Source organism: Quercus robur, chromosome 12 (assembly GCF_932294415.1).
Source record: "Quercus robur chromosome 12, dhQueRobu3.1, whole genome shotgun sequence".
Classification (NCBI taxonomy): Eukaryota; Viridiplantae; Streptophyta; class Magnoliopsida; order Fagales; family Fagaceae; genus Quercus; species Quercus robur.
Window position 1 is genome coordinate 4,161,890 of NC_065545.1, and position 26,345 is coordinate 4,188,234.

Genomic DNA, 26,345 nt, shown 5'->3' on the forward strand with positions numbered 1-26,345 from the left:
TTGTATCATAGTCCTATCACCTGTGCTGTGCAGGTGCTTGTGGGACAATATATATATATGGTAAAGTAATAAGTATATTACACCCTCTATGTTTGGGTTGACTCATCCTCGATATGTCATATTTTGATCTTAGTCCAAACGTTTGACATCATTTTTAATAATGTTCTTCTGTTCGTCACTACCCTATTTTCCCCCCAATTAATCATGACGTATCTTGAGCACGAAACATGAGACATCTTTTTTTTATACTATATTTTACCCAATCTATATCTTATCTATATAATATCTTCAAGCTTAAACATAACATTTATTGTTGTTACATTTTTGTTGAGCCATATCAGAGTGGCATTTCAATCCACTTCAGTCAATTCGATGCAGAAAGTATATATATTTTTGTTTCCCTTAAACCCAAAAGAGTAGCCATATCTCTTTTCTCCATTCAATTTTCAATTTTTAGTTCAAACTTCATCAATGTCGATTCCATTTTTTTGTGATTGGTCTGGTAGGGCGATAGGGCCAGAGTTGAAACGCTTTTGTTATATGCTTTTTTAATTTCCATGGCTTGGTGGGAGGGTGTTGATGAAATTCAAGGATGGATCTACACTAGGGCAGAGGGGGGCCATTGCCCCCCCCCCCCCCCCCCCAACACACACACACACATTAAAAAAAAACTAGTATAAAAAAATTAAGATTTGTCCTTATATATATATATTTGTCTCTCCTCTTCTAAAATATTTAGATATTGACTAACAAGAAAATAAATAAATAAATAAAATTCATGCCCCTTTAACTACAAAAACAAAATAAAAAAATAAATATGGACTAAGCAAAAATCGCGCACAAAATAAGAAACACTTATTTTGTATATTATACTTTGTTAATGTGTTTTATAATATGAAATGTTTAAGAAATACTTATTTTGTATGTAGTATTTTGTTGAATATGAAATAGATGTTAGTTTTTATTTTCATAAATTTTTTTTTGGTTTTAAGCTTTGCCCTCCCTAGGTATGAATCCTGGTTCCGTCCCTGATGAAATTCATCTTCTTATTGCTCCTACCAATTAACACCGGATTCTGTGGCCTTGTGTATCGTTTGCTTGTTCTACTTTTACCTCTGAAAAACATATATTCCATTGGGTACATCGTAATATTTGAAATCTTATTCATGGTAAAGGCTTTAGAGGGATTTGAAAAAAGTGGTATCTTATTTATTGGTTAGATGATGGGTGCAGTTATAGATACTGAATATGATACGTAGTGTAAGATAACAATTAGAAAAATATGGCAACAGGTGGGGGAGTGGCGATTTGAACCCTGGTTTTCCGATAATGTCGCCGAGCTACAAGGCTCTAGGCAATACCATGAAATTTGATGATTGATAAGACTAGATCTTGTAATCGTTGACTATACCGACATTTTTTATGACCTGTTAGACAATAAGACAATATAAAATGCATTTGGTAGGTGAGTTTGATGTGAATACAGTTCACAAATTCCGGATGGTGTACAGAATGTTTATGCCTAGGATTTTTACTATTACTAGCTGCAGACCCACGCAATGCTTGAGAATATATAAATATTTTGTAATGGGGTGTAATATATAAAAATTAGCAATTACTTCAAATATTATTTATTTTTTAAAAAACCTCTACAAGTATTTTTCATTCTTTTATATCTACAAAGTACAAATATATCATACTATTATATTTTGTATGTTTGATTAATATTTTTTTAAGATGAACTATATTTTTCTAACTTATGTTGTAGTGTGTTATATTTGATATACAACTAAACTTTATAAGTTTCAAATTTATTATTCAAATTTTTCATCTCTTAAGGAATAATGAGATTATCATAATAATAAAAATTCATCACAAAATTACAATGTTATCTTAACAAAAATTAAAATGAAACAAAAGGAATTAAAGACATACTTTATATAATTTATTACTCAAAATTGGTAAGTATATTCAAATTCATAGCCATGTAGAATGTGTTTTGACATAAACTCAAATTCCTATTTCTAAAAAACTAAGTATTAACCCAAATCAAAATTCAACCAAAGCTTTAAAAGGGAGAGAGAAGACTCTATAATGGGAAATTAAAAAAAAAATGCCAAAACACATTTTTAAAAATAAAAAACCATCAACCTTAATCAGAATTATAAGAAAGAACAAAAATCCACAAGAGAGGGAGAAAGAGAGTATTTACAATTTTTTTGTAGGGAAAATATGGATTGAATGGAAGAAATAATATCGAATTTATACAAAATAAAATGGGGAGAAGAAAAGTCAAAATATAATATAGAGAAAATGATGAAGGAAGTATAACAGTAAAGTAGAGAGTAGTGGGAAGATAAAGACAATAAAGTAGAGAATAGTGGGGAGATAAAGAGGTAAAAATTTAATAGACCCTCACTTATACTAATTTCCATCAAAGACCAAATTCTCAAACACATGCCATTGATTCTACTCATGTCCACTACACACATTCATCAACGTGTCTATATACAAATCATCCACTTGCCATTACATTCATTTTATCAATGTTTTGAATTTCCACAAAGAATCAAAATAGTGCATATACGAATTGTAAGTGTGTGAGTCACTTATATTATCATGATGTTGTGGTCAGAGTTAGTGGCAAACTTATTGAACTCAACCAATTGTTTTTGCCTCAGAGAAGATGGCTATTAGCATTCCAAGTCATGAAGTTTAAATGGCTATGGGAAATTATCATAATGTATCAGCTGCTATGCCCTAAAAATAGCAGTTGCTCCTAACTTCATTGCATCAAATCAGCTATATCATATTATGTTATGTTTTGTCTAAAACTCATGTACACAATATTCTAGACCTTCAATAGGAGACAATTCCAAAAAGAAAATCAAGTAGTTGAAAGAAAGTAGCATAATCCAAAATCTAAAACTAAAAACCCAACTGTTGTTCATGTACACAATATTATAGATAGATATTCAAGAATCAAGAACCAATTAGTTTCTCCATTCGCATAACAATTAGCTTAAAGCTAGATACTAATGGAATTTTAAAAGAATTTAGTTCTTTGAATTTCCTCACTCCTAAAATCCCAAACAATTTCTCAAAATCTAAACAATCCCCAAAGTTGTTTGTCAACCAAATAGGCCAACTAAGGTCCAAAACACAAAAATTCCAGCCACAACACAACAATCTGCTTAAGCTGGTGTGCTTTGAAGAATTAGAGTTTCATTTTAAAAAGTTAAGATAAAAAGATTTAAATTGTTACACCCCAAGTTCTATACAACAACAACAACAACAACAACAACAACAACAACAAAAAAAAAAAAAAAAAAAAAAAAAAAAAAGTAAGCTTCAAACTCTACTTTGTTTTCTCTTCCATTGGCCCACAATTTCTGGGACACCAAACAGTCCAATTAAATAATAAACATCAAATTATTAATATAAGGAAAGAGAAATCTTTTATAGCTAATGTGTGTTGAACCATAAAGAGCAAATTATCAAGCACCACCCAAGAAAAACAAAAAATTTATTCCCCTTTCCTTCAAAAGGTTCTAAGAAAAAAAATAATTACCAATTGATTGGTATGAACTTCAATAGAATAAAAAGCTTCCAGTGATTGCAAGGCTTAATTGTTGATATCTGTCAAGAAATTGACAAACAAAACAAAGATGAAAATGAAATTTAGGTCAACATATAAAACAATAGGAAAAGGAAAACAATAACGATTTATCTTTGATAAAAATGAATAACATGCTTACTATAAAATAAAGACCAAAATGGAAAACATCACATTGAAGTTAATTATCAGACAGAAAAACATTATGGCAAACATATTGAAAGTAACATTCCTGCAATCTAGAGAAGGGCAACCATAAAGCAATTTATAACAAACGTGATCAAATGCTCAATTCAAATCAATTTTGAAAAAGAAAAAACATATTTGAATAGTTTTGAGACCATGAAAACTCAAACTCATTCATCATGAAATCCCAAAATTGAATTACATTTTTTTTCTAGTATTGAGATGGAAATAAATAAATAATAAAAATAATACAGCAATAACAAAAAGAACCATTAGTAGGAAAAAAAAAAAGTGGTTGAAAAAAAAAATCAACCAAAAGAGAAACAAAATTGGAGAAAGAGAGAGAGTATTGAACTTTTTGTCATGGATAACTTGGAAAAAATAGGGGAGAGAGGTGTAAATGAAGTAAGAAGAAATTTATATGAAAATTAAGATGGAAGAGAAAGGGTGGAAGTAGATGAAAGGTTGAATGAAGTGAAAATATTGAATTTAAGAAGATATAATGGAAAAAAATTTTAAATCTAAAGAAAATCAAATGAAAATTTAAAAGAAAATAAAATTATTGGAGGGGATGAAATATTGAACTAAAAAAGACAATAATTGAAGAAGATGAAAAGTTGAACAAAGTAAGAATTGCAAATAATAAAAAAAGATGCTAAAGATGTAGTGCATAAAGAACTTTATAAAATTTATTACAGAACTCCATTATTATATATAGTATAGATATGTATAGACATTATTTTTGGTTTTTTTATTCTTCATTGATAATATTATTTAGTTATAAACATCTAAATTAAAGTAGATAAATATGTAAAGGTAAAATTATATATAATGTTAAACCACCAAAGATGAATATATAAAGTCAATAATCTATTTATATTTTTTTGTTAAACATGTCAGTAATATAAAAAATAGAAAGGTTTTAAATATTTAAAAAGCATTTTTAGTAGATTGTAATATAAAAATAAAAATAAAAAATAAAATCTCAATATTTTATGTAATTTTTCCCATAAAATCAATATTGTTGACATCCTTTATATTCAAAAAACACTGAAACACATAAACAAAAAGATTAATTATGCAAAATTGCAAGAGAATATACATGATATTAGTATTTCATTTACAACATATACATGATATATACATGATTCATGGTTAGTTGGTATGAACTGTAATAATTACATCCTCTTCAATGATAACAGCAGCAATTTCAGGTTGCATTAGTAACTTAATATCACCTTTAACAGCGAGGCCATCTGTCCCCTATAGCCTTTAATGTCATGCACACTTCAAGCATCGTCAGTTGCTATGAATTGTGACAATTACATCCTCTTCAATGATAGCAACAGCAAATTTAGGTTGCATTAGTACCTCAAAATCTTCTTTAACAGCGAGGCCATCTCTCTCCCCGATAGCCAAGGTTGTCAAAATCGGGATCCTACGTAGGATCGTGGGAGGTAGGTGGGATCGTGGATCGTAGGATCGGATCGTGGATCGTAAGATCCTACATTATTTGAGAAAAAAACAAAAAATACACATTGGTATGTTAAATAATCACATAAATTATATATTCATTGATATAATTATCATACATCACTACATTCATTTATAAGCATTATTTAAAGATGCCAAAAACATCAAAATGTGACACTCTATTGGAATATTTTTTATTTGAGTCTAACTGACACTCTCTCTATATTAGAGTGGAAAAATTTGGTCTATTGGGATTTTATTTTTCATTTAGGTCCAACTGAGCCATCTGTTAAGTTAAAGAAGATTACAAGAAACCAAAGTCATTTGGGATCGTCAGAATCATACGATCCTACCGATTTTGAACGATCGCAAAGATCCTTGAAAGATTTAGATCGTTTGGGTAGGTGGGATCGTAAAATCGTAGGATCGTAAGATTCAGATCGGGATTTTGACAACCATGCCGATAGCCTTCAATTTCATGCACACTTTAAGCATCATTGGCCTTCTATAGGTACAAGGCTGAACACAGCTGCAAGCAATCCTAAGGAACTGAAGTATTTCACCATCATATCCTTTCTACAACAAAGATTTATCAATGACATCATACAGGCCAAACATTGATTCCAAAAAGTTATTAAAATTAGTTAAGAATTATAAACCTAAAGCAAAGATGCAAGTAAAATAAAATAAATAAATAATCAACAGAGAGAGAGAGAGAGAGAGAGAGAAATAACCTTTTTTATGAGAAAAAACTATGTAGAGAATGGAAGAGAATGACAAATTTATAGTGAAATAGTGTGAATAAGAAAAGACAAAATAAGAGAAGATGAAAGGAAAGATGAAGAGTGATATTAAAGTAAATGGTAGTGGGGAGATGAAAAGGTAAAGGAGGGAAAAAGGTTGGAGTAAGTGTAAATATTAAAAAAAAAAGTAAATGTTAAAAAAATTAGAGAAAAATTGAAAAGAAATAGGATAATGATGTGGTGAAAGAAAATAAATAAGTAGTGGGTTGCATTTATAGGGCTGAAAATTGTAAAAACTATTTTAAAATTATAGGACAAATTATATTTTAAAAAAAATAACGTGGCAGCTGATATAGCGTAATATGAGAGCAGCAGTATTAAACGCTACGCTTCAGTTTTTAGTAATATATAGATCTTTGGCTTTTAAAGAATTCTTTAGTTTACAAATCAAAAGAGAGGATAACATCTTTCATGTATTTCTGAGATTTCATTTCATAGACAAGGCAGTAATAAAAATCAAAGGGTGGTTTTTGTGATTCTAAATTTTTGTTAAGGACTGCTCTTTTTTTGGTCATATCCTTTTTCCAGGCTGTTTAACTTTCATTCATCAAACTGAGTATTCTCACGTTTTTTGGCTGTAAAATTTTTAGTTCCAGGGGAAATAGTTGTTAAAATTTCTCATGTATAAGCTAAGATGTTCGAACTTTTAAATCTTTTCACTTAGTCAATGGGCTGCTTCAAGAATTTCACTGGTTTAAATCAATCCTATGGATCTTGGTTTGTGGGGGATTATGTTTGTGAAAGTAGATGTTAGATTCTCACGATTACAGTTCAAAATTTGCTTGTAGGAAATTTTAATTTGGAGTGGATATATTTAGCATCATCAAGTACGTGTTGTGAGATTGCAACCTACCATTATATTTCCTTGTTCTATTGTTACATTTCCTCTTTACGTTAAACTAGTTGTAGACCCGCACATTGCACGTGATAATATTATTGTTTTAGTTATTATTGATTAATAGTTGGTTTTTCATTTTCTTTCAAGTTAATATATAGACTTTTAAAAAATATACAATCTAATATATTAATTCAACAACAATAATAATAATAATAATGTTGAATAAAATAATATGAGAAGAAAAAAAGTAAAAATAAAAGATATAACAATAAACATCAAATTAATTATCTTTAAATAAATACCAAATTATTTAAATCATATTATGTAATATTATAATATTACATTCTTATATACTATCTTTAATTCTTTACAATGCAATATGATAAAATTTAACAACCAAAGAGGGGAAAAAAAAAAAAACTTAAAACACAATTAAATCGCATCAACCTGAAGTAGAGTTCTAAAAAACACAAAAAATTCTCAACCTAAAGCAGAGATGCAAAATATATATATATATATCTCACCAAAAATTGAGAGAGAGAGAGAGAGAGAATTTTTTTTGTGAAGAAAAATTATGCATATAATGGAAAAGAGAATGCCAAATTTATACTAAAAGGATAACAATAAGAAGAAACAAAATAAAGGGAAAGATGAAGAATGATATTAAGAGAGAGGGTAGTGGAAAGATGAAAATGTAAAGAGAAAGAGAAAGGTTGAAGAAAGTGTAAATGTTAAAAAAAGCGAGTACAATTTAATTTATTTAAATTTAAATTAAATATTATATGTTTTGTAAGAACACGTTTTGTAGCCCAAACCTAATGTGTAAAGGGATATAGGCCCAATGAGCCCAGCACAATAAATTTGTAGAAAGTGAGTTGGGGAACTAGACCTTAATGTGTTAGATAACAGATAGAATAGGTTTGAAAGATAATCAAACAAAAGCCAAAAGAATTGATCTAAATAAATTCACTCTCGGCTCAGTCCGAGGAGGTCAGTTTTAGTATATGTTAATTGGGAACAATTATAAAATCAATTTAGATTGCTACAGTGCTTTCTTTTATCATTTTCTTTCCTATAACTCATGGAGGGTCTCTTACATTATATAGTTCATTTCGAACTATCTTGATCCTACACTTGTTGATCATTTGAGCCCCTCCTTAAGTGCCTGTCCCATCAGATACCCTCTCTGGCTTTTTGTGAGTTGTGGTAGCCAAGGCAGCACTGTTCAAGGGTTTTCTCCACATAAATGCGACCAGAAAAGTAGTTTCAGTACATTCAATGCGGTGGCAGCAGCTTTATCTCAAACATTTCCCAGTTCCTATCCTTCCAATATGTTCGTGATGCCCGCCCCTAGCAGTGGAGTTTCTTGAAAGGTCACTTTGAATGATAGGACATGTATTTGATCTGCGCTTGGCTTATCCGAGGAGATATTCCTCCTCGAAACATCTTTCCCAACCTTTCCACTGGAATATTACCTAAGTGGACTCTGAACTCAATACTCTCACAATTGTTTATTCATCCTCGGACCAATCAACGTTCTCAGACAAATCCCAAAGCCAAATATACGATTTTGGACCCTTACCCCTACATGTTTAATTAAAATATATATATATATAATTTAATTATATGGAGAATGTGACTGAGTTTAAATATTGAATAAAATAAGATGAAAAGATTAAAAAAGTAAAAAAATATAATATATATATATAACACTAAACACCATATTGCCCAAATTATGTTATGTAATAAAATAATATATATTATATTCTTATATATTATCTTTTTATTTTTTTTATAATGCAATAGTATAATATTTAACGATCAAGGACAACAAAAAAAACTTAAAACACACAACTAAATCGTACCAACCCAACGTAGAGTTATAACAAACACAAAAATTTATCAACTTAAGCAGAGATGCAAGAAAATTAAAAAAAAAAAAAAAAATACTCCAAAAATTATTGTGTGTGTGAGAGAGAGAGAGAGAGGAAGGGAGAAACAACATTTCTATGATGGAAAACTATGCAAAGAATTGAAGAGAGAATAACAAATTTATAGAAGATGATGTGAATATGAAGAGACAAAATAAAGGAAGATGAATGGAAAGATGAATATTGATATTAAGATTGAGGGTAGTGGGGAGATGAAAAGGTAAGGGAGGGAAAGATGAAGAGACAAAACAAAGAAAGATGAAAAGTGATATTAAGGTTGAGGGTAGTAGGGAGATGAAAAGTTAAAGGTATGAGAAAGGTCGGAGAAAGTGTAATTATTAAAAAGTAAATGTTAAAAAATAATTATAGGAAAATTGAAAAGAAAAAGGATAATGACGTAGATGTTAATGTGACTCAACGTGAATACAGTAACATTAAACGCTACGCTTCAGCTTTTAGTAATATATAGATAAGTTATTTTCTCTTTCTTTTTTATTATTTTGTTCTCATGTTTATGCTAGTTCTGTTATCATAGTCTAGTTAACAGAATGAAGGTAAAATTGAAATTTATAGTGGTTTGGTTTTGATCAGAAACAAAAATCTCAGATTTTTCCCACTGCTTTTAACTTTTTATTTTCTCTGTTTCCTAGTGAAAGATCCTGTCCTTATACTTGTTCATAGCTATTATCTATGTGTGTTTATTTTTTCCTAGTTTCTATAACCAAGCACTAAAGAATTACCAAAAAAAAAAAAAACAAGCAGTATAGAATTTATGTCAGAAGTTTTCAATTTTGCTTGGAGAAAGTTATGGTTTGAATTGAGGTTGACAAGGACCTTTTGTAGATTTGCTTTTCTGACTTTATTTTGATTAGTTGAATAGTAATCTGAAATTTTATCCATAACCAAAGATTTGCGAGAAGATTTTCCAAGCCAACTTCAACGCTATACTACTTTAAACTTTTTGTTAAGTATCATGACTGCTAGTTCTTGGGCAAGTGATGTTTACTCTAAAATATTAATATTAGAAATTCATTCATAAATAACTTGTCAATACTAATAGGAATATGATTTTAAATAAAGAATTTCATTTACTGCTGAATGTATGAGTATGAAGCTATTGCTCACATTTGCATAGTGTTTACACTCAGCCTCTTAACCTCGTGCTCACACTAATCATGGGGAGTTATTTGCCGATTAATTTGATCATTTGATTTAGAGGTGAGAGCAACCAAGATAGCACAAGAAACAATAAGATTTTTCAGATTTTCTCTTAGAAGAAAAAAACAAAAACAAAAGCAAAAGATTAAGATGCGACAGACATATGGTGGGAGGATATCCCCCATCTCACCAATGTTTATATTGACAGATGTATAGCCATTTTAATTTCAAGCAATGAAACACTATTTTTCTTTTAATTTTAAATAAAAATATATATTGCAGTGTTCGGTACTTCTTATGCACTACACTTAATACAATGTGGACATGTGACAAATGTTGAACACATGGCCACATTGTATTGAATTTAGTTCACAAAACACTAGACTCAAGTCATATCCATTAAATGAAGGTTACCCAAAAATAAGCATACTATAATCAATTTTAGTTTAAACAATCTAATAATAATAATCAAATAATTATTATACAATTTTAAAATATAGGGTTTTTTTTTTTTTTTTTTTTTTTACTTACCTAAAACTCACTCAAATTGATAGATTTGGGGTACTACATAGTTTTTATCCTGGGACGTACCACTTCATGGGATAGTATATTTTTTCTTTTTCTTTTCTTTTCTTTTTTTTTTTTTTTTTTTAAGGGGATAGCATATCTTTTTTTGATAAGAAGGCATATATTTCAATCTTTTACACTTTAATATTCCCACAAGTTCTTAAAAAATGCAACAAGATCTACTCTTTTCACGAAAATTCTCATTCTGATTATCAGGGGAGGATATCTAGGTGCTAAGCAACCACAAAATCAGTTTGGGCTATTTGGTTGTTCCTTTTGTTTCTAATTTAATGCTTTCAGGTCAGGAAATCACTGGACAAAAATACCGCAGGCTCTAATCCCCCAAGATTAGTATATATCCCAGCCAGGAGCGTTTACCACAATTGACCAGGCCTCAAGTGGTGTTTAGCTTACTTATTGTGAGAGAGAGAGAGAGAATATAGAAAGCAGGTCACCTAATCTCATCACGCACAAAGATAGTGCAGTTAGCATGAGCTAATATCTTCCAGCACTAAAATGGTGGAGTTAGCATGTACTGTAAGTTAGTAGCTAATTTTTTCTATATATTTGGTACAAACTGGTATACTTCTATAGGGGGCATAGATCCAATACCAAAATGGTAGAGAAAGAATTGATAGAAAACTCGAACACAAAGCAGCTTCGGCAACCACCTTCTGTCCCTTTTCTTTGGGAAGTGAGGCCAGGAATGCCTAAAAGAGACTGGAAGCCCGAGGCTTCTTCAGTTAAACCAGTTCCAAAACCTCCAGTCAAACTTGTTGCCTCAGTGCCCTTCTTGTGGGAGGAAAAGCCAGGCACACCGCTGCCCTCGTTTTCACAACCACCACAAGATTCAGTAACTCTAACCCCACCAGCAAATCTCATCAGCTTCCCTTCGCCTTCAGTGTACTCTCACAGCTATAGTAACAATTCATTTGAAGCAGATGTCGAAACATTCAGTTTTGAGACAGATAATACATTCAGCTCACCTCCCTCTCTCTTAGCAAATTGCCTTGTGTCAGTAACAGCAATTTCTACTGCTGTTCCAGTAGAGAAAATTTCAGCAGAGGAATATAAAAGTGGTGAGCTGGAAACTCCTTCCTCACCAGCTTCCGAAACAGACAGTAGTACAAGCAGCTATGCAACTGGCACTGCAAGCCTTGTTGGGGCTCCTTTCTTGGAATGCCTCTTTCCACTGTTGCCACCCACTTCTGGCTTTCTCAATAAGGTTGGATGTTTGGAAAATGACTGCCAGGCTCCACTGGAACCAAAAAGTAAACATAATGATCGTCAAAGCAATAGCAGTGTCATGGAAAGGAAGGCTCCAACACTTGGAGAGCTGATAATGATGAGCAGGAGGAGGAGTTTGCAGAGAAAGTCTGCTCAAATGAGAAAACAGAATCTATCAATGGTAAAATTCAAGCTCTTGTTTCCTATTTGCTTGTCTCTAACTACCTGAAACTATATCTGGGCATTAGCCTACTAAAGAACAATTGGTAGGTATAATTAACAGCCATCTACCATTAATTAAAATGAGAATAAAAAATAGAAAGCGGAATTATACATAAGAAGTTGATTTCTATTGACAACAAAATAATAAAACAAATGTCATATTTCTAATTATCTGTAATTTTGCATAAGGAATGTGAAAACAGCTTTTAATCTTGCCTGAATGCAACTATGACAGGATTTGACGAAGAACAGAGCATTTGGATGCTGCATCTTCATATCTGGCAGCAAGATGATGGAAGGATTACACAGGAAGGGAATGCACTTGCCAAGACTGAAACTGATGTAGAAGAAATTCTATATGCTTTGTGGAAAATGAAAATTCTGCAGTCAATTCCCACCATATAGTTCCCTCTTAAAATCATTGTAGTTTTTGTTTCTGGGACTTGAGGCTGTAAACAATTTACAAAATCTGCAATGTATCAAGATTTCAAACTCTATCAGAACTCCAAGAGAGACGACATCAAATTCATGATCAATGAGAAGCCATCCATGTCTACAACCCTTTCCGAAACAATTGAGAAATTTACTTCTAATAGCACATGGCAATCAGCACAAATATAAATAATTCATAGTAATTTAACTTGAAATTTTACAAGTTTCAGCAACTTTCCTGATCCGTTCTATAACTATAACAACATCCTCTTGGGATAAAGTAGTAAAACAACACCGGAACCATCCTGGTTCTATGCAATGACAAGCAGACCCAGGAGTTACATTGATCTTAGCAATATTCAACAGCTTGTCCCATAATTCAAGTTCCCCTTTCTCACTATAAGAGCTAATTAATCCACTCATATCAGCCCAACAGTATAAACCAGCACAACTCTGTGCACACTTGATTCCTAATTGTTTTAAACCTTCCACAAACAGATCATGCATTTCCCGTATCCTCTTCTTGTTGGTCTCAATGTATTCCTGAATGAATCTCGTATCTGAAACCATTGAAATTAGTAGCCGCTGGGTTGGAGCAGAAATGGAAGAAAACCTTGTTAACTTTTTAGCAGCAACTAAAACACTCTCATTAAAGGAATAGATAACCCCCACTCTAAATCCGGGAAGAGCGAGGTCTTTCGACAGACCATATACTATATGAATTCTGTTTTTGTCAATATCTTCCATGTCAAGAATTTCAGCCATGCTCACAAACTCCTCGCTTCCATACATAGACCCTGCAAATATTTCATCAGAGACAATATGGATATTCTTCTCTCGAGCAAAGTCCAATAGATTGTACAGGGTTTCCCGTGGTAGCAAATTGCCAACAGGATTTGAAGGATTGGAGATGAGAATCCCGCGAACTTTAATTCCTCGTTTTCTTGTCTGATTAAATGCTTGATCAAGAGCAGTGATACTTATAATGAAGTTGTCAGTGCTACGACAGTGAACTGGTATTAGTTCCACTCCAGTTCGCCATCTCATATCCCTGTCAAAACTGCAGATCATATTCTTAATTAACTTCCAAAGTACATTTGAGCATCAAAAATCAAAGAAGGAGGTGTTTCTTAGTGATTCAAAAAACGGTTTTATTCACAGAAACTTACCCAGGATAATAAGGCGTGGGGACAAGAAATGCATTCCCAGGGTCAGCCAAGCAGAAACATAGTATTTCAAGAGCAGGAGTTGCCCCAGCTGTTAACACCATCTGCGATGGGTCAAATGAGACAGCTCTTCCCATGACCTGAGACATGAAACCTGCCATAGCCTGCAAAGTCCAAGAAAAAATAAATGTTAAAAATAATAACACAGACAAATTATCACTAATCCCAAAAGCTTAAGCTGTTAGGAAACAATGAATTTAATCATTTAACCATAATTCTAACAAACACAAACACAAACTCAATTCCTATCTCCAATTACACAATTGGTTGGTCACTTGTGTACAGAAATACAACTGTCATTATGAATGTCACCACCAGTAAAATACATGGACATGAAATTTTTTTTTTTTTTTTTTTTTTTAAATAACGTAGGGAACCTTTCTAAAGAAGGGCCCTTTGGACTCGCCTCTAGCCAATAAAACCTACCACCAACTGACCCCACATTGCCAGGTAATCTAGAGGCATTCAACCTTGACAGGCTAAGTAGTTTATGCTCATGCAATCCAAAAGCAAAATGCATGGACAAAAAATAAATGAAAAAAAAAAATTTATCACTAATCTAAGCTTCTTCTTTTTTAATTGTTGTTCAATAATCAAAAAGCTTATTTGCATTTATTATAAATCTAAACAAGCAAAAGTGTACATGGCATTCAAGAAACTGCATGAATAAAAAGGCAATTCACTTTTACCACTTTAAACTCCATCAATCCATCGGACGGCTGGTACGGCGCGATTCCACTAATACTCAAATCAGCACCGTCCCTTCCCATTACTGAGTCCTTCGTATTCTCCGAAAGCCATTTCTCAATCAAATCAAAACACAGCTACAATACAATCACCAAAAACAAAAGAATAACCATTACCACAAACCCAATTAATCAAAAAAAGGACAGAACAGTAAAATACTGACTCTGTTTTCGGACAAGCCGAGCTGGATAATTCCATTCGGGTTATCCAACCTGTCGTACGGATCCCCCGAGACTCTATCCAACCCGATATAATACGGCGAGTCGTTCGGTTTGGCAATCGAGCTGGCCCGAGAGGAGACCTGGACGGGTCCAATGGAGCCCCGAGTGGACAAATTGGATCGAGACGAGGAGCGCTGGAGGTCGGAGAGGTTAGACGAGGATTGAGAAGGGGAAGTAGGGTTGGAACCGGGTTTGGGAGAACGGTGTCGTTTGAGGTAGAGCTGGAAGAAGTAGAAGAGAGCACAGGGGATTAGAGAGCCCAAGATTAGGCCGCCTCGGCCTTGAACGACGCCTTGTAGAGGCACTATGAGTCGCATGGCGGTGGCTCCTCCTCCGGTGGGGTTTCGGGTTTCTGATTCGGATTCGGGGGTTCGGGGTCGAGGTCGGGTCATGGGCTTTTGGCGGGAGATAGGCTGGCCCGCCGGTCAAATGAAAAATATATTTTTGACAAGTCTCCTTGAGTAGTCCGTCAGGGTGGAAAGTTTGGTTGCTTTAGGGAGTTGGTGTTGGAGGCAGTGACAGATAGACAAATGAGAGACAAAAAGAGAAGAGGTTGGTTTGGGAGTGTGTTTTTATGAGTGAGGAGAGAGAGAAGAGAGGGAAGGATTCGATTTGGTTGGTTTTGGATTTTCTAGTGTTTTATATATATATATATATATATTTTTTTTTTTTTTTTTTTTTTAATAATGCCAGATGTTCACCAACACAAGCTTTGTAATTTTTAATTTTTAATAATTTATATATACTAAAAATTTAGGATAAAATTTAATTACAAAATTGATTGTAACTTATGGGTACAACTTTACTAAATAAAATAAATATTACTATATTTTGAAAATTTAACTGTTCAATTGCATATTCTTTAAGCTTTTAATGTACATTTCAAATTTTATGTCAATCGAATATTATTTACTATATGATTTATAAGTTTATATTTTATGCATAATTTTAAATTATAAAAACTTGCAATTTAAACAATTTATTGATGAAATAGCTATTGATCTTTAATTTTCTAGAAATTTTGCAAGTATGGAGGATATAAAAAGAAGATGTAATCTAATAGTGGGTTTGTTAAAACTCACCTCCAATAAAAAAATATTGAGTATGGTTATAGTTTTAGGGTATAGCCAATTTTGTAGTTAAACTTTATCCAAAATTTATATATGCACACATGGACGGAGCTATATGTGGACTAGGGGGGCAATGGCCCCCCTAAATATTTTTTTAAAAAAAATGTTAGTATAATAATAGGTATTAATTTTAGTAATTTTATTCAGTAAAATTATATTTTGCCCCCCTTAACAATGCCATCAATTATTTTAAGAGTAATGTTATAGTCACAAACTTTTTTACAATATTTTTACAAACCATTAAGGTAGCAAATTTTTATTGTTTCATACACTTGCACCACTTTTTATTTACCAATAACTACTCACCACATTAGTAATTTGTAAAATTTTTGTAGTTTTAGCATTTTTCTCTTTTTAAAGGCCATAAAAATTAGTAGATTAAATCTAAAACAAAATATACAAACCTAAAAAAATTAGCCTAACAACAAAAATTACCAATAATAAAGCTAAAAAAAATTAAGTGCAATCAACATATTTTACCCAAAACAAACATAGTCCTTTATTAAACAAAAATCCTTAGTGGTAAAGCAGTAGAGTCAAAAGTCAAAGCCACCACACACAGCGAGTAGCAGAGCCGCTCCCTTGACTCCAAGTCCTAGTTCCATTTATCTATGCATTTTTCATTAGAAATACATTGCCGAAAATTTGTTATAATATATCGTTGCATTTTATTTTATTCTATCTATTTTCATTAATTTTTTAATATATCTAATAAAATGTATAGCTTAATAATGACGATTTCATTTTTTTTATTTTTAAAAATTTATTTCTTGTTAGTTATTCAAACATATAGTGTATGCTTTATAATAATTGTTTAATATTAGATCAAGACACTAATTAGATTTTGGTATAAGCAATGATTAAACTATGCATCTCTTATTCAATGATAAGATAAAATGCATTACTTAATTTGACATATTATAAGAACCACACCATAATGAGATCAAATGAAAAACAATGTGATGACTCAACCATCACCCTTTAGATCTCGAAAATTTTATGTTTAAAGTTGTTAGTTCATCACTTGTTTATTTAAATTATAAAAACAAGAAAACTAAAACAAAATTGAAATGCATCTTTATTTCTTCAAAATTTAAGATTACATGGTATGAGAATGAAAAATATAAAATTACAAGACTTTGTCTAATAGTTACAACATAATAAAATTTACATGACCTTAGCTCCTAGTCTCATCTATATATAAAATAATAGGTGAAGCAGAGAGAAACTCAAATTGCAATTTCAAATTAGAACTCTAATTTTGTGCCATGTGTCCAGATTGCAATTCCAAGTTAGAACTCTAATTGTGTGACATGCGTCTAGATTCATGTGAGGATCACACTAATTTCAATATGAAATTAGAGTCTAATTTTGAGCCATGTGTCCCAATATATTTTTCTAAATTTAGGTGTCAAGTGAAGACCACACCATACATACATATACAAATTTCCTCAAATCACGTAGGAGTCTTTAATGACTCTCTCGTCTCTTGGCTTTTCACGTTTGTTTGTTTTTTTTTTTTTTTTTTTTTTTTTTTCACATCATCAATCCCAATCACTCTAAAATCCTTTCTTAATTTTGGTGCCAAAGGAATTATATATATATATATATATATATTTATAAAATCAAAGCTGAGAGAAAATATAATTTAAATTCTAAATTGGATAATTAATTTTGCATCATGTATCTTATCTAAAATTTTAAATTTTTGTGCATGCATTAACACCTAACACGGAAGTTAGAAAACCACAATAATCAAGTTCATTCACCTAAGCAAAAACATTTAACTTGCACACTATAAAAATCCCTACCATCCCATTCATTGTTCATATAAGCATAAACATACAACCTTCCAGAAACATTCAGCCACATGAATGAGGAGAATTAAGTTTTCGTTAGATTCCATTTTTTCAGAAAATTGCATCTAGTCATGCCTTTATTGTTTCATCCCCATCAGTGTATATTCTGTAACATTTATCTTATATATATGCTCTCGAGTTCAAAAATTGTATTGAGTTACTTTTTATTTGTGGCATGAAGGACTCAGGATCATTTCTTGAGAGAAGAGTTATTGGATTATGTAGAGTAAGGATACTAAACAAAAATGATGCCGAAGATTTCACAGACTATACATGGGGATACCAAGTTCATTTCTTATATCTATATTTGTATTTTTAATCTGTAATGCTTTATTTATCCACAAATTATATTTTCATATTATTCTTTCATATCAAGTGCTCACTCAAAGATTGTCATAACCCATTTTTCATCTACAAAGTTTATAACTAATGAGATTATGATCTCGAACTAGCTAATTCCATGCAATAATTTCATGGAGGTTGGGCTGTCAGGAGAGAAATTAAATATTCACACAGAACAAGGGTCAAGTAACATTCAATGGAGAAGGTTTGGAAACTCTAATCATCAAAGACTCACATGGTACAAGGTATAAATTCTGCTAATGCTTTGTCATGCTAATTATTCTTGCCTGAACTATTTCTGTATACTTAATCAGCACTAACCTTATCTTCATGGATTGTCTTTATAGACTCAATTTGATGCACCCAAAGGAAATGACCTTGTTGCATTAAACCTTGGTTCTATGGGAAAAGGGGAAGCTTGGGTTAATGGACAAAGTATTGGGCAATATTGGGTCTCATTTCTTACCCCAGAAGGGAGTCCTTCACAAACATGGTATGCCTTAGAACTTATGTTTGGTACTTTTGTTTGAATACTTAAAATAACAATACAAGCGATTAATTAGTAACAATACACATACAACTATTGTCACTGAGCAATAAAATGCAATTTTTCGTTTGTACTTAATAGTAAAAAGGAAGCCATTAGTTCTATGCTAAAAAATTAAAAATTTGGTCTTCCACCTTTACTCTTATATCAAACCCATTCTTATACAGTAAAATATTTCTTCATACTTTCAGTCGTCAAAGTGACCTTGGCTTCATGAATTTCATTTACTATATATGTCAACATTTTTCATCAATTAGATGATGGTAAGGATTTTTAAAAATATTTTTAAATAGGGTAAAATTTATGTACAATATCTTAAGTACATTACATTAGATTTTTCAATTAAATTCAAATTTAGAATTCCAAATTAGAGTTCTAATTTTAAGCCATGTGTCCCAATATATTTTTCTAAATTTAGGTGTCAAGTGAAGACCACACCATACATAAATATACAAATTTCCTCAAATCACGTAGGAGTCTTTAATAGGGCTGTACACGGTGCGGTGCGGCCGGTTATGGGGGGAATTTTTGCACCACACCTATAGGGTGCGGTTTCCCTCATGCCTGACCGCACCTCGCATGTAAAGGGGCAGCAACCGGTCTACTCCAGTTTCGGTTCACCCTAACGGTGCGGTGCGGTTAGTTCGGTGCAAAGTTAAAACAAACATATAAATTAAAAATAAAAAATAAAACAAATCCATCCTCAAACAAGCCACACGGAATTATCAAACAACCCAAATATTCAAAAAAAAAAAAACAAACAAACAAACAAACATGTTCTATATATATATATCTAATTTCCACACAAAATTTTCAAACAAATTCCCAATATTTATAGAAGCATAGCAAGGAGAGGTAGCCTAGGTATTGAGCATTATACAAATTCACATACCTGTTATTGAGCATCAAAACATACTCTAGAAATTTCTATATAACAGCCATGACAGAGGAGAGAAGAGAGAGGAAAGCTTGGAGAACACTGCCATCAATCTGTAGAAGACGCTGTTGGTGAGTGGTGGCGAGCGGCGCAGGTAGGTGGGAGAGAGGCGGAGCAGTTGAGAGAGAGATAGACAGAGAGAGAGAAGAGGCGGATGAGAGAGAGTGAGGAGAGGTCTGCGTCTAACGAAGGATTTTTCAAATTTAACCTAACCTATAAAAAAAACGACGTCGTTCCTGGCGTTCCTTTTTTTTTTTTTTTTTTAATTCTAACACTAAAACGACGCCGTTTTGAACCTGATAGTAAAATTTTTAAATGGTTCCAAAACGGCGTCGTTTTGAATCAGATTTAAAAAAAAATAATAAATAAATGAAACGGCATCGTTTCTAACTAAATTAACCTACACCCTATTTTTCCTTCTTCTTCCTTTGCCTCTTTCAGTTTCACGCCTCTCTCAGTTTCACGCCAAACTGGTCCTCTCTCTCTCTCTCTCTCGCTCTCAATTTCTTTTATTTTAAAACTGATGAATGATTATATATTATATATGTATAAGTTTAAAAAAAAATATATATATATATATATATATCGGTTCGGTTCGGTTTCTCTTCGGTTTGCAGATCTTGCTGCTGGCTACCGCACCGGCCGACGTCGGTAACGGAAAAAGCCTACCGATCATCGCGTCGAGAACCTTCGGTGGAGCTTTCAGCAGTCGGATTGGCGCGGTTTCGGGCGGTTTTGTCGGCGCCGGTGAATTCTTGAACAGGCCTAGTCTTTAATGACTCTGTGTCTCTTGGCTCTTCACGTTGTTTTTTTTTTTTTTTTTTTTTTATCAGTCCCAATCACTCTAAAATCCTTTCTAAATTTTTGTGCCAAAGGAATATATATATATATATATATAAAATCAAAGCTGAGAGAAAATATAATTAATTCTAAATTGGATAGTTAATTTTGCATCATGTATCTTATCTAAAATTTTAAATTTTTGTGCATGCATTAACACCTAACACGGAAGTTAGAAAACCACAATAATCAAGTTCATTCACCTAAGCAAAAACATTTAACTTGCACACTATAAAAATCCCTACCATCCCATTCATTGTTCATATAAGCATAAACATACAACCTTCCAGAAACATTCAGCCACATTTTCCACACAAAAAAAAAAAAAAAAACATTCCTACGCCTTCACCACTTAAAAGTTAAAACTAACACAAACTTTCACTCTCGCATAGATCTTCACATTTAACTTTCGTCTATTTCTCAAATGCATAATCTTTTCTCTGAGTTTTTAAAGGCATTGAAGGTAGTTTCTCTCTATCTCCCTTGCTTTCATATTCTTATGTTTTCCCCAATTTGGGCTGCAATTTGTGCAATCGTTTTTTTTTTTTAGTGGTATGATGAAGATCAAAAAAGCAGAGTCTTCGTTAACAAAACAAATCACACACTCCTAAGAAAAGGTGAGTAAACGTTTTCCTTTCTTTTTGTGAAAAATTTGTTTTTGAATTATATATAAATAATAATTAAAAAAACATTATGAAGCAGGCAATTATCACTTAGAAAATAAGCAAGCAAGAAAAGAAAAAAAAAAGTGCTTCACAATATCAAAAATTAAGAATTAATAAATTTTTAAAAAAAACAATATGGACAATTTACATTTTCTACCTAATAATATTCTTACAAGATTTTTTAAAGAGTTAACAAAAAATAAGAATAACTATATATCAACAGTATTTAAATTATATATATAGGAATTATACTATGCACCTCAATGTGTATTTTTTAAATATATCCATGCATATGCATGGGGATACAGGCTAGAATCATAAAATTTGAATCATCTGCATTTTCTAATAAAGTTTGCTAAATCATAAATTAGAACCATCATTTGTAACTTAAAATCTTCGAATTTATACATCTAATCTACCAAACAATACCTACTAAATAATAAAGCACAATCTTTCTTGTCCAAAGCATATTTTATGTCACTGTGATGACACTGAACCATACTCATGTGGAACCACACAATAATAATAAAAAAATAAAAGTAAACCATCCACTGATCACACATCACATAACTCCCAGAAATCAATTACACGAATTCTATCAAACTATACTCATCTAAGCTAGAAGATAGACAATACAAACAGCATTCCATATATGCCCAATGTACAATCCACCTATACACACAAACCACTCTTATGCCAATTATTTATAAGCAATTACAAGTAAAGCCCCAGTTGATAAGCCATATCATATAAGATTTGCTAGTCTACTCGACTGAAATTGTAAAAAAATTACATAATGCTAAGTTTTGTTAATAAAATTTTCTGATTAATAATATGAATTTAGACTTAACTAAGCCTTTTAAACATGAATAAACTCATGATTAATAATAAAAAATAAATAATAAAAAAATAAAACCAATAGTAACACTTAACTAATAAAATGCAATTTTTTTTTCATTGTCTTATTTAATTATATCCATTTCCGTGCGGTAGCACGGGTTACATATTAGTGTAAAATAATGTGTGCGCACTAACTTAGGAACCGGAGAGGTTGAGACCAGGCATTTATACTAGCGTCTTTCCAACCTACTTTCTTCTTCTTTTTTAGGAACACATCCAACGTACTTTTTTGTCGGTATTTATTGCCCATGGCAACCATACTATAGACAGGTTCATTGTAATAATTTATTATACACATATTTTCTAAAAAAAAAAAAATTTATTATACACATAAAGAATTGTGTGTAAAAAAAAAAAAACAATTAAACATGCAAAATTTTGATCTCTCCCAATTATTGAATTTAAATAATATAAAATCTAATCTAATCTTACTCGACCGTAAGAAGAGTTTGCACGCTAGTAACTTACTTGTGACTTGTGACTCGTGATTGTATCAACAAGAAAATCTTCAGCAACATTGGTCTGATTGGTCCCACTAAACTAATAGGTTATGAAATAGTCTTTTCTCCTTATAGAGTTGCGAAAGATATAATGTTAACGAATTTTATCTTGTTTTATATACTAGTTGGTATCTGAATTCTGAAATGTGAGTGAAGGCCTATGACATGGGTTTTTTTTTTTTAATGAACGAAAAATGGATAGGGAACAACCAATGTGGCAATCCTATCTGGACACGACTATAATAGCACCCTACCAGCTAGGTCTAAAACTCTACTGGAGTGCAGGAGGACCACGGTGAGTTATAACTTCCCAGCCCTACAAGGGACACTAGTGAACCTTGAGCTGCTGGGGGAGATAACTTAAGTGATTCCATATTTGGACTTAAACCTTGGACCTCACACTCAACGCATTTTGTGCATCACCCAAGAACACTAGACCACACCCATCGGTGGTCTATGAAATGGGTTTTTGTAATTTCACTTGAGAGATAAATAATAGAAATAACAAGAGAGAGAGAGAGAGAGAGAGAGAGAGAGAGAGAGAGAGAGAGAGAGAGATGTTTACTGTAAAAAATGAAACAAAATGTGTATGCAAAATTTACAGTCTTGATTGAATGACATGAAAAATTTTACTGAACAAACCCCAAAAAACAAGAGGAATTGGATCCTGACAATCTCTGCCTTGGGCTAAATGCCCTGAGTCACGAAAGCTGCAATATGAATGTGGGTCCAATCTAATTACAAATACTTGTCCATTGGCCCAAATTGTGAATTTCCCTATGGGCTGGTTCTTGGAGGGAAATTTTACTATTTTACATATAGAAGTATAGAATACAAATCATCCTCAAAAAAAAAAAAAAAAAAAAAAAAAAAAAAAAAGAGTATATAATACAAATCTATCCGATTTTCAGTATTCCATTTAATTCTCCACCAAAAATAATGTATAATGTGTCTTTTTTTCTTTTCATTTTAAAATTTGGTTACTTAATGAACAATGGCGGAACCAAAAAATTTCTTTGGAGAGGCCTTGATTGACCTTAATTTTATGGATGTGTTATTATTATATATGTACATGTTCTTATATTTTTGAAATTATATAAATAAATATTTTTTTCTTAAATCACGTATCATATGATCAATGATTTATAAGCCATGTGAAAAGTATAAATAAATAAATAAAACACTTTCTTTAATATTTACTAATGACATATTAGACAAATGTTGTGATTAAGTCAGTTCTAACATATATCATCTAATAACATACATTTTGAGACAATTATGACTTTATTTTTTTTGGAAGTTATCTATAGATATGCTTAGAGCATTCACATTAAATATGTCAAAATATATAACATTTAAGATCTCAAAACACTACTTTATCTATTTTAACACTCCACTTTATAATACACCAAACATCAAAAGTTATATTTTTTTTTACTACTTCATTAAAATATTATTTATTTGTTATTTATAATTCCTTTTTTTTTTCTCCATGAGACATCTCTTTCTCTCTTTCTCTGTGTGTGTCTCTCTTCTCCAAGCAAAAACAACCAACCTACTCCTCATGGCCACCGCCAGCCACCACCCACTCAATGTCACCACCCTCACCACCCAAGCCACCACCCGTAACAAACCCACAACCAACCACCGAATCAATCAACCCACACCCACCAAAGAGAGATCGAGAACCTACAACCTCAACACCCAGCAACCCACAGCCTCAACACACGAGACAACCCACAACCAACCCCCGAATCAACCCAGACCCACAAATCAACTCAGCACCCACAAATCAATCCACACCATGAAATCAACCTAGCATCTACAAATCAACCCACACCCACAACCAGCAAACCCCGATCAACCCAACCACACCCAAAGCGTCTTGTGTCCAACGTGGCACTGGCAATGGAAGCTACGTTTAGGGAACACATCCACAACACCTTTGACGAGGTCCTTGGAAAAACAACAATGGCGGCACCGTCCTCGTCGTCGCGTCACTCATCGTTGTTGAAGTGGAGATCGAGAGTTAAAAAGAGACGGAGAGGCATAGAGAAAGAGAAAGAGAGAGGAAAGCAGTGGAGAGAGGCACTGCACAAGAGAGAGTGAGAGAGAGAAAAAGAAAAATAATACGTAATAAAAAAACTCTAACAACTTGCTACAGTAGGGTGTCAAAGATGACACCCTACTGTAGTAAATATGAAAAAATTTTAAAAATAGCATGCTTGATGTAGATGATATTTTAAAGGGATGAGAGCTAAACTTAGGATTTAGCATTTTTTACATCTTTGATGTGAATGCTCATAGAGTAACAAGAATATAAACACAACAACAATAAAGTTTTAGTTCCAAATTTTCTGAAATTAGTTGTTGATCCTAAATAGATTATTCATGATTAGCTACATGTATTCTTTTCCTCCATTATATTCTATTTGAAGTCATTATCTTTGTTATTTCTTTAATTGGCATGTATTTTTTACCAATTATACTCTAAGTGCTATTTTACTTCTTCTTTTTTCTTTTTCTTTTGTCTTTTTTTTTTTTTAAGAAGAAGTGCTATTTTACTTTAAGATAATTCTTAAATATATCAATATATATTAGCATAAGGAATTATTAAAAAAAAAAAAAAAAAAAAAAAAAAAAAGGCCTCCATGTGGCTTTGCCACCATTTATGAGGGGGAAAAAAAGGTGTATGACAAGTTACAATTGGTAAAACATAGAATGAAATGCTTAGAATGTGATAAGAGTATTTTTGTTCTGTAGGTCTCTTGCTTTGGATATGGTAACAACTAATTTTTTTTGTCTGAGAATAATTCTCACTAGATATATCATGGTGATGCCGATAGCCAGCTTGCTCGACAATATTAATAAATTGAGTAATCATGTTATTATTTATAGTCAAATTAACATTTGTAGTTTTGTACTAGCCTCCAACTCATATTTCATAAATAAGATTGAAATGAGACTAGAGCAGTCTCCAATGAAAAAAAAAAAAAAAAAAAAACAACAACAACAACATCCATTTTTAGGGATGGCAACCAGATATGGCAAGATCAAATCATGGATACTCTCTTTTTTGAGGTTGGAAAAATTGCATAGAGACAAAGTGAAGTAAGTAGGGATGGGACATGCATGGTGGAGACAATTGACACTTATGAAAATAAGCTAAATATAATAAAAGAGGAGAGATGACATTAAGGATCAAATTGGATACAGCTTATTTTGTTAAAACTGAAAATTTATTACTAAAAGTACTATAAATAAAGGTAAAAGTTAGCTAAAATAGTATAGTGGGGTTCATGAATAGTACCAAAAAGTGCAGTAGGACCCATGAATAGTAGCAAAAATAAGCTAAATAGTGAAATAATTTTCATTTTTCATTAGTATCCAAATGGAAATTAAGTGTATGTTTGGATTACGATGAAAACTTCAACATTTGGCATTTTTCTGCAATGGGCATTTGTCAGTGGGTCCTGTGCATTGTTCACGGGACCCACAAACCTTTTTTTTAACAAAATTTTTATTAAAACTGGATCCCACAGTACTATTCACACATTTAAAAATTATTTTACTACAGTATTTTCAATTTTTAATTTTCAGTAATAAGCGGTATCCAAACAAACCCTACTTATAGTTGAGGATATCAATAAAACATATATATATATATATATATATTTTTTTAAATGTAAATTTTGAGAAATTCATGGATTGATTATATTTTTTTTTATTTGATCCCTCAATGTCAATGCTAGCTAAATTTCAAGATTCCTTCCAGGATTTCCGGGCAGGGCATTCTTTTCAACTCGATGCCTTTCTAAACGTATATTCCTTCGTGTAGGTAAAAACTATAAAGGTAGGAAAGACTATGCAACGTGGAGTAGTACTGTTTAATAATGATTTCATGATTTTTTAACATAAAAAGGAAAAAGGAAAAGCAATGGCTGTAGATTGAAGAACATATTCTAATTATTACAAACT

At 31.9% G+C, this 26,345-nt stretch overlaps 2 protein-coding genes across 2 annotated transcripts; one reads left to right on the plus strand and one right to left on the minus strand.

The window, feature by feature from the left end:
• Positions 1-10,775: 10,775 nt before the first annotated feature.
• On the plus strand, positions 10,776-12,518 carry LOC126708567 (uncharacterized). The gene is made up of 2 exons (XM_050408353.1): positions 10,776-11,980; positions 12,257-12,518. The coding sequence occupies exons 1-2, from the start codon at positions 11,189-11,191 to the stop codon at positions 12,365-12,367; spliced, it is 903 nt and encodes a 300-aa protein (XP_050264310.1). The 5' UTR covers positions 10,776-11,188; the 3' UTR covers positions 12,368-12,518.
• Positions 12,519-12,627: 109 nt separating this feature from the next.
• On the minus strand, positions 12,628-15,258 carry LOC126708566 (probable aminotransferase ACS12). Its single transcript, XM_050408352.1, has 4 exons — positions 14,590-15,258; positions 14,369-14,503; positions 13,623-13,783; positions 12,628-13,513 (listed from the first exon to the last, which is right to left on the minus strand). The coding sequence occupies exons 1-4, from the start codon at positions 15,037-15,039 to the stop codon at positions 12,658-12,660; spliced, it is 1,602 nt and encodes a 533-aa protein (XP_050264309.1). The 5' UTR covers positions 15,040-15,258; the 3' UTR covers positions 12,628-12,657.
• Positions 15,259-26,345: the final 11,087 nt, after the last annotated feature.

Excerpts from the sequence above, each read along its gene's own strand:
- LOC126708566 (XM_050408352.1), bottom strand. The coding sequence starts at position 15,039 with ATGACCCGACCTCGACCCCGAACCCCCGAATCCGAATCAGAAACCCGA. Across the intron at positions 14,504-14,589 it reads TCGGCTTGTCCGAAAACAGA|CTGTGTTTTGATTTGATTGA; the intron begins GTCAGTATTTTA and ends ATTGTATTGTAG. Across the intron at positions 13,784-14,368 it reads GATTGATGGAGTTTAAAGTG|GCTATGGCAGGTTTCATGTC; the intron begins GTAAAAGTGAAT and ends TGGACTTTGCAG.
- LOC126708567 (XM_050408353.1), top strand. The coding sequence starts at position 11,189 with ATGGTAGAGAAAGAATTGATAGAAAACTCGAACACAAAGCAGCTTCGG. Across the intron at positions 11,981-12,256 it reads GAAAACAGAATCTATCAATG|GATTTGACGAAGAACAGAGC; the intron begins GTAAAATTCAAG and ends CAACTATGACAG.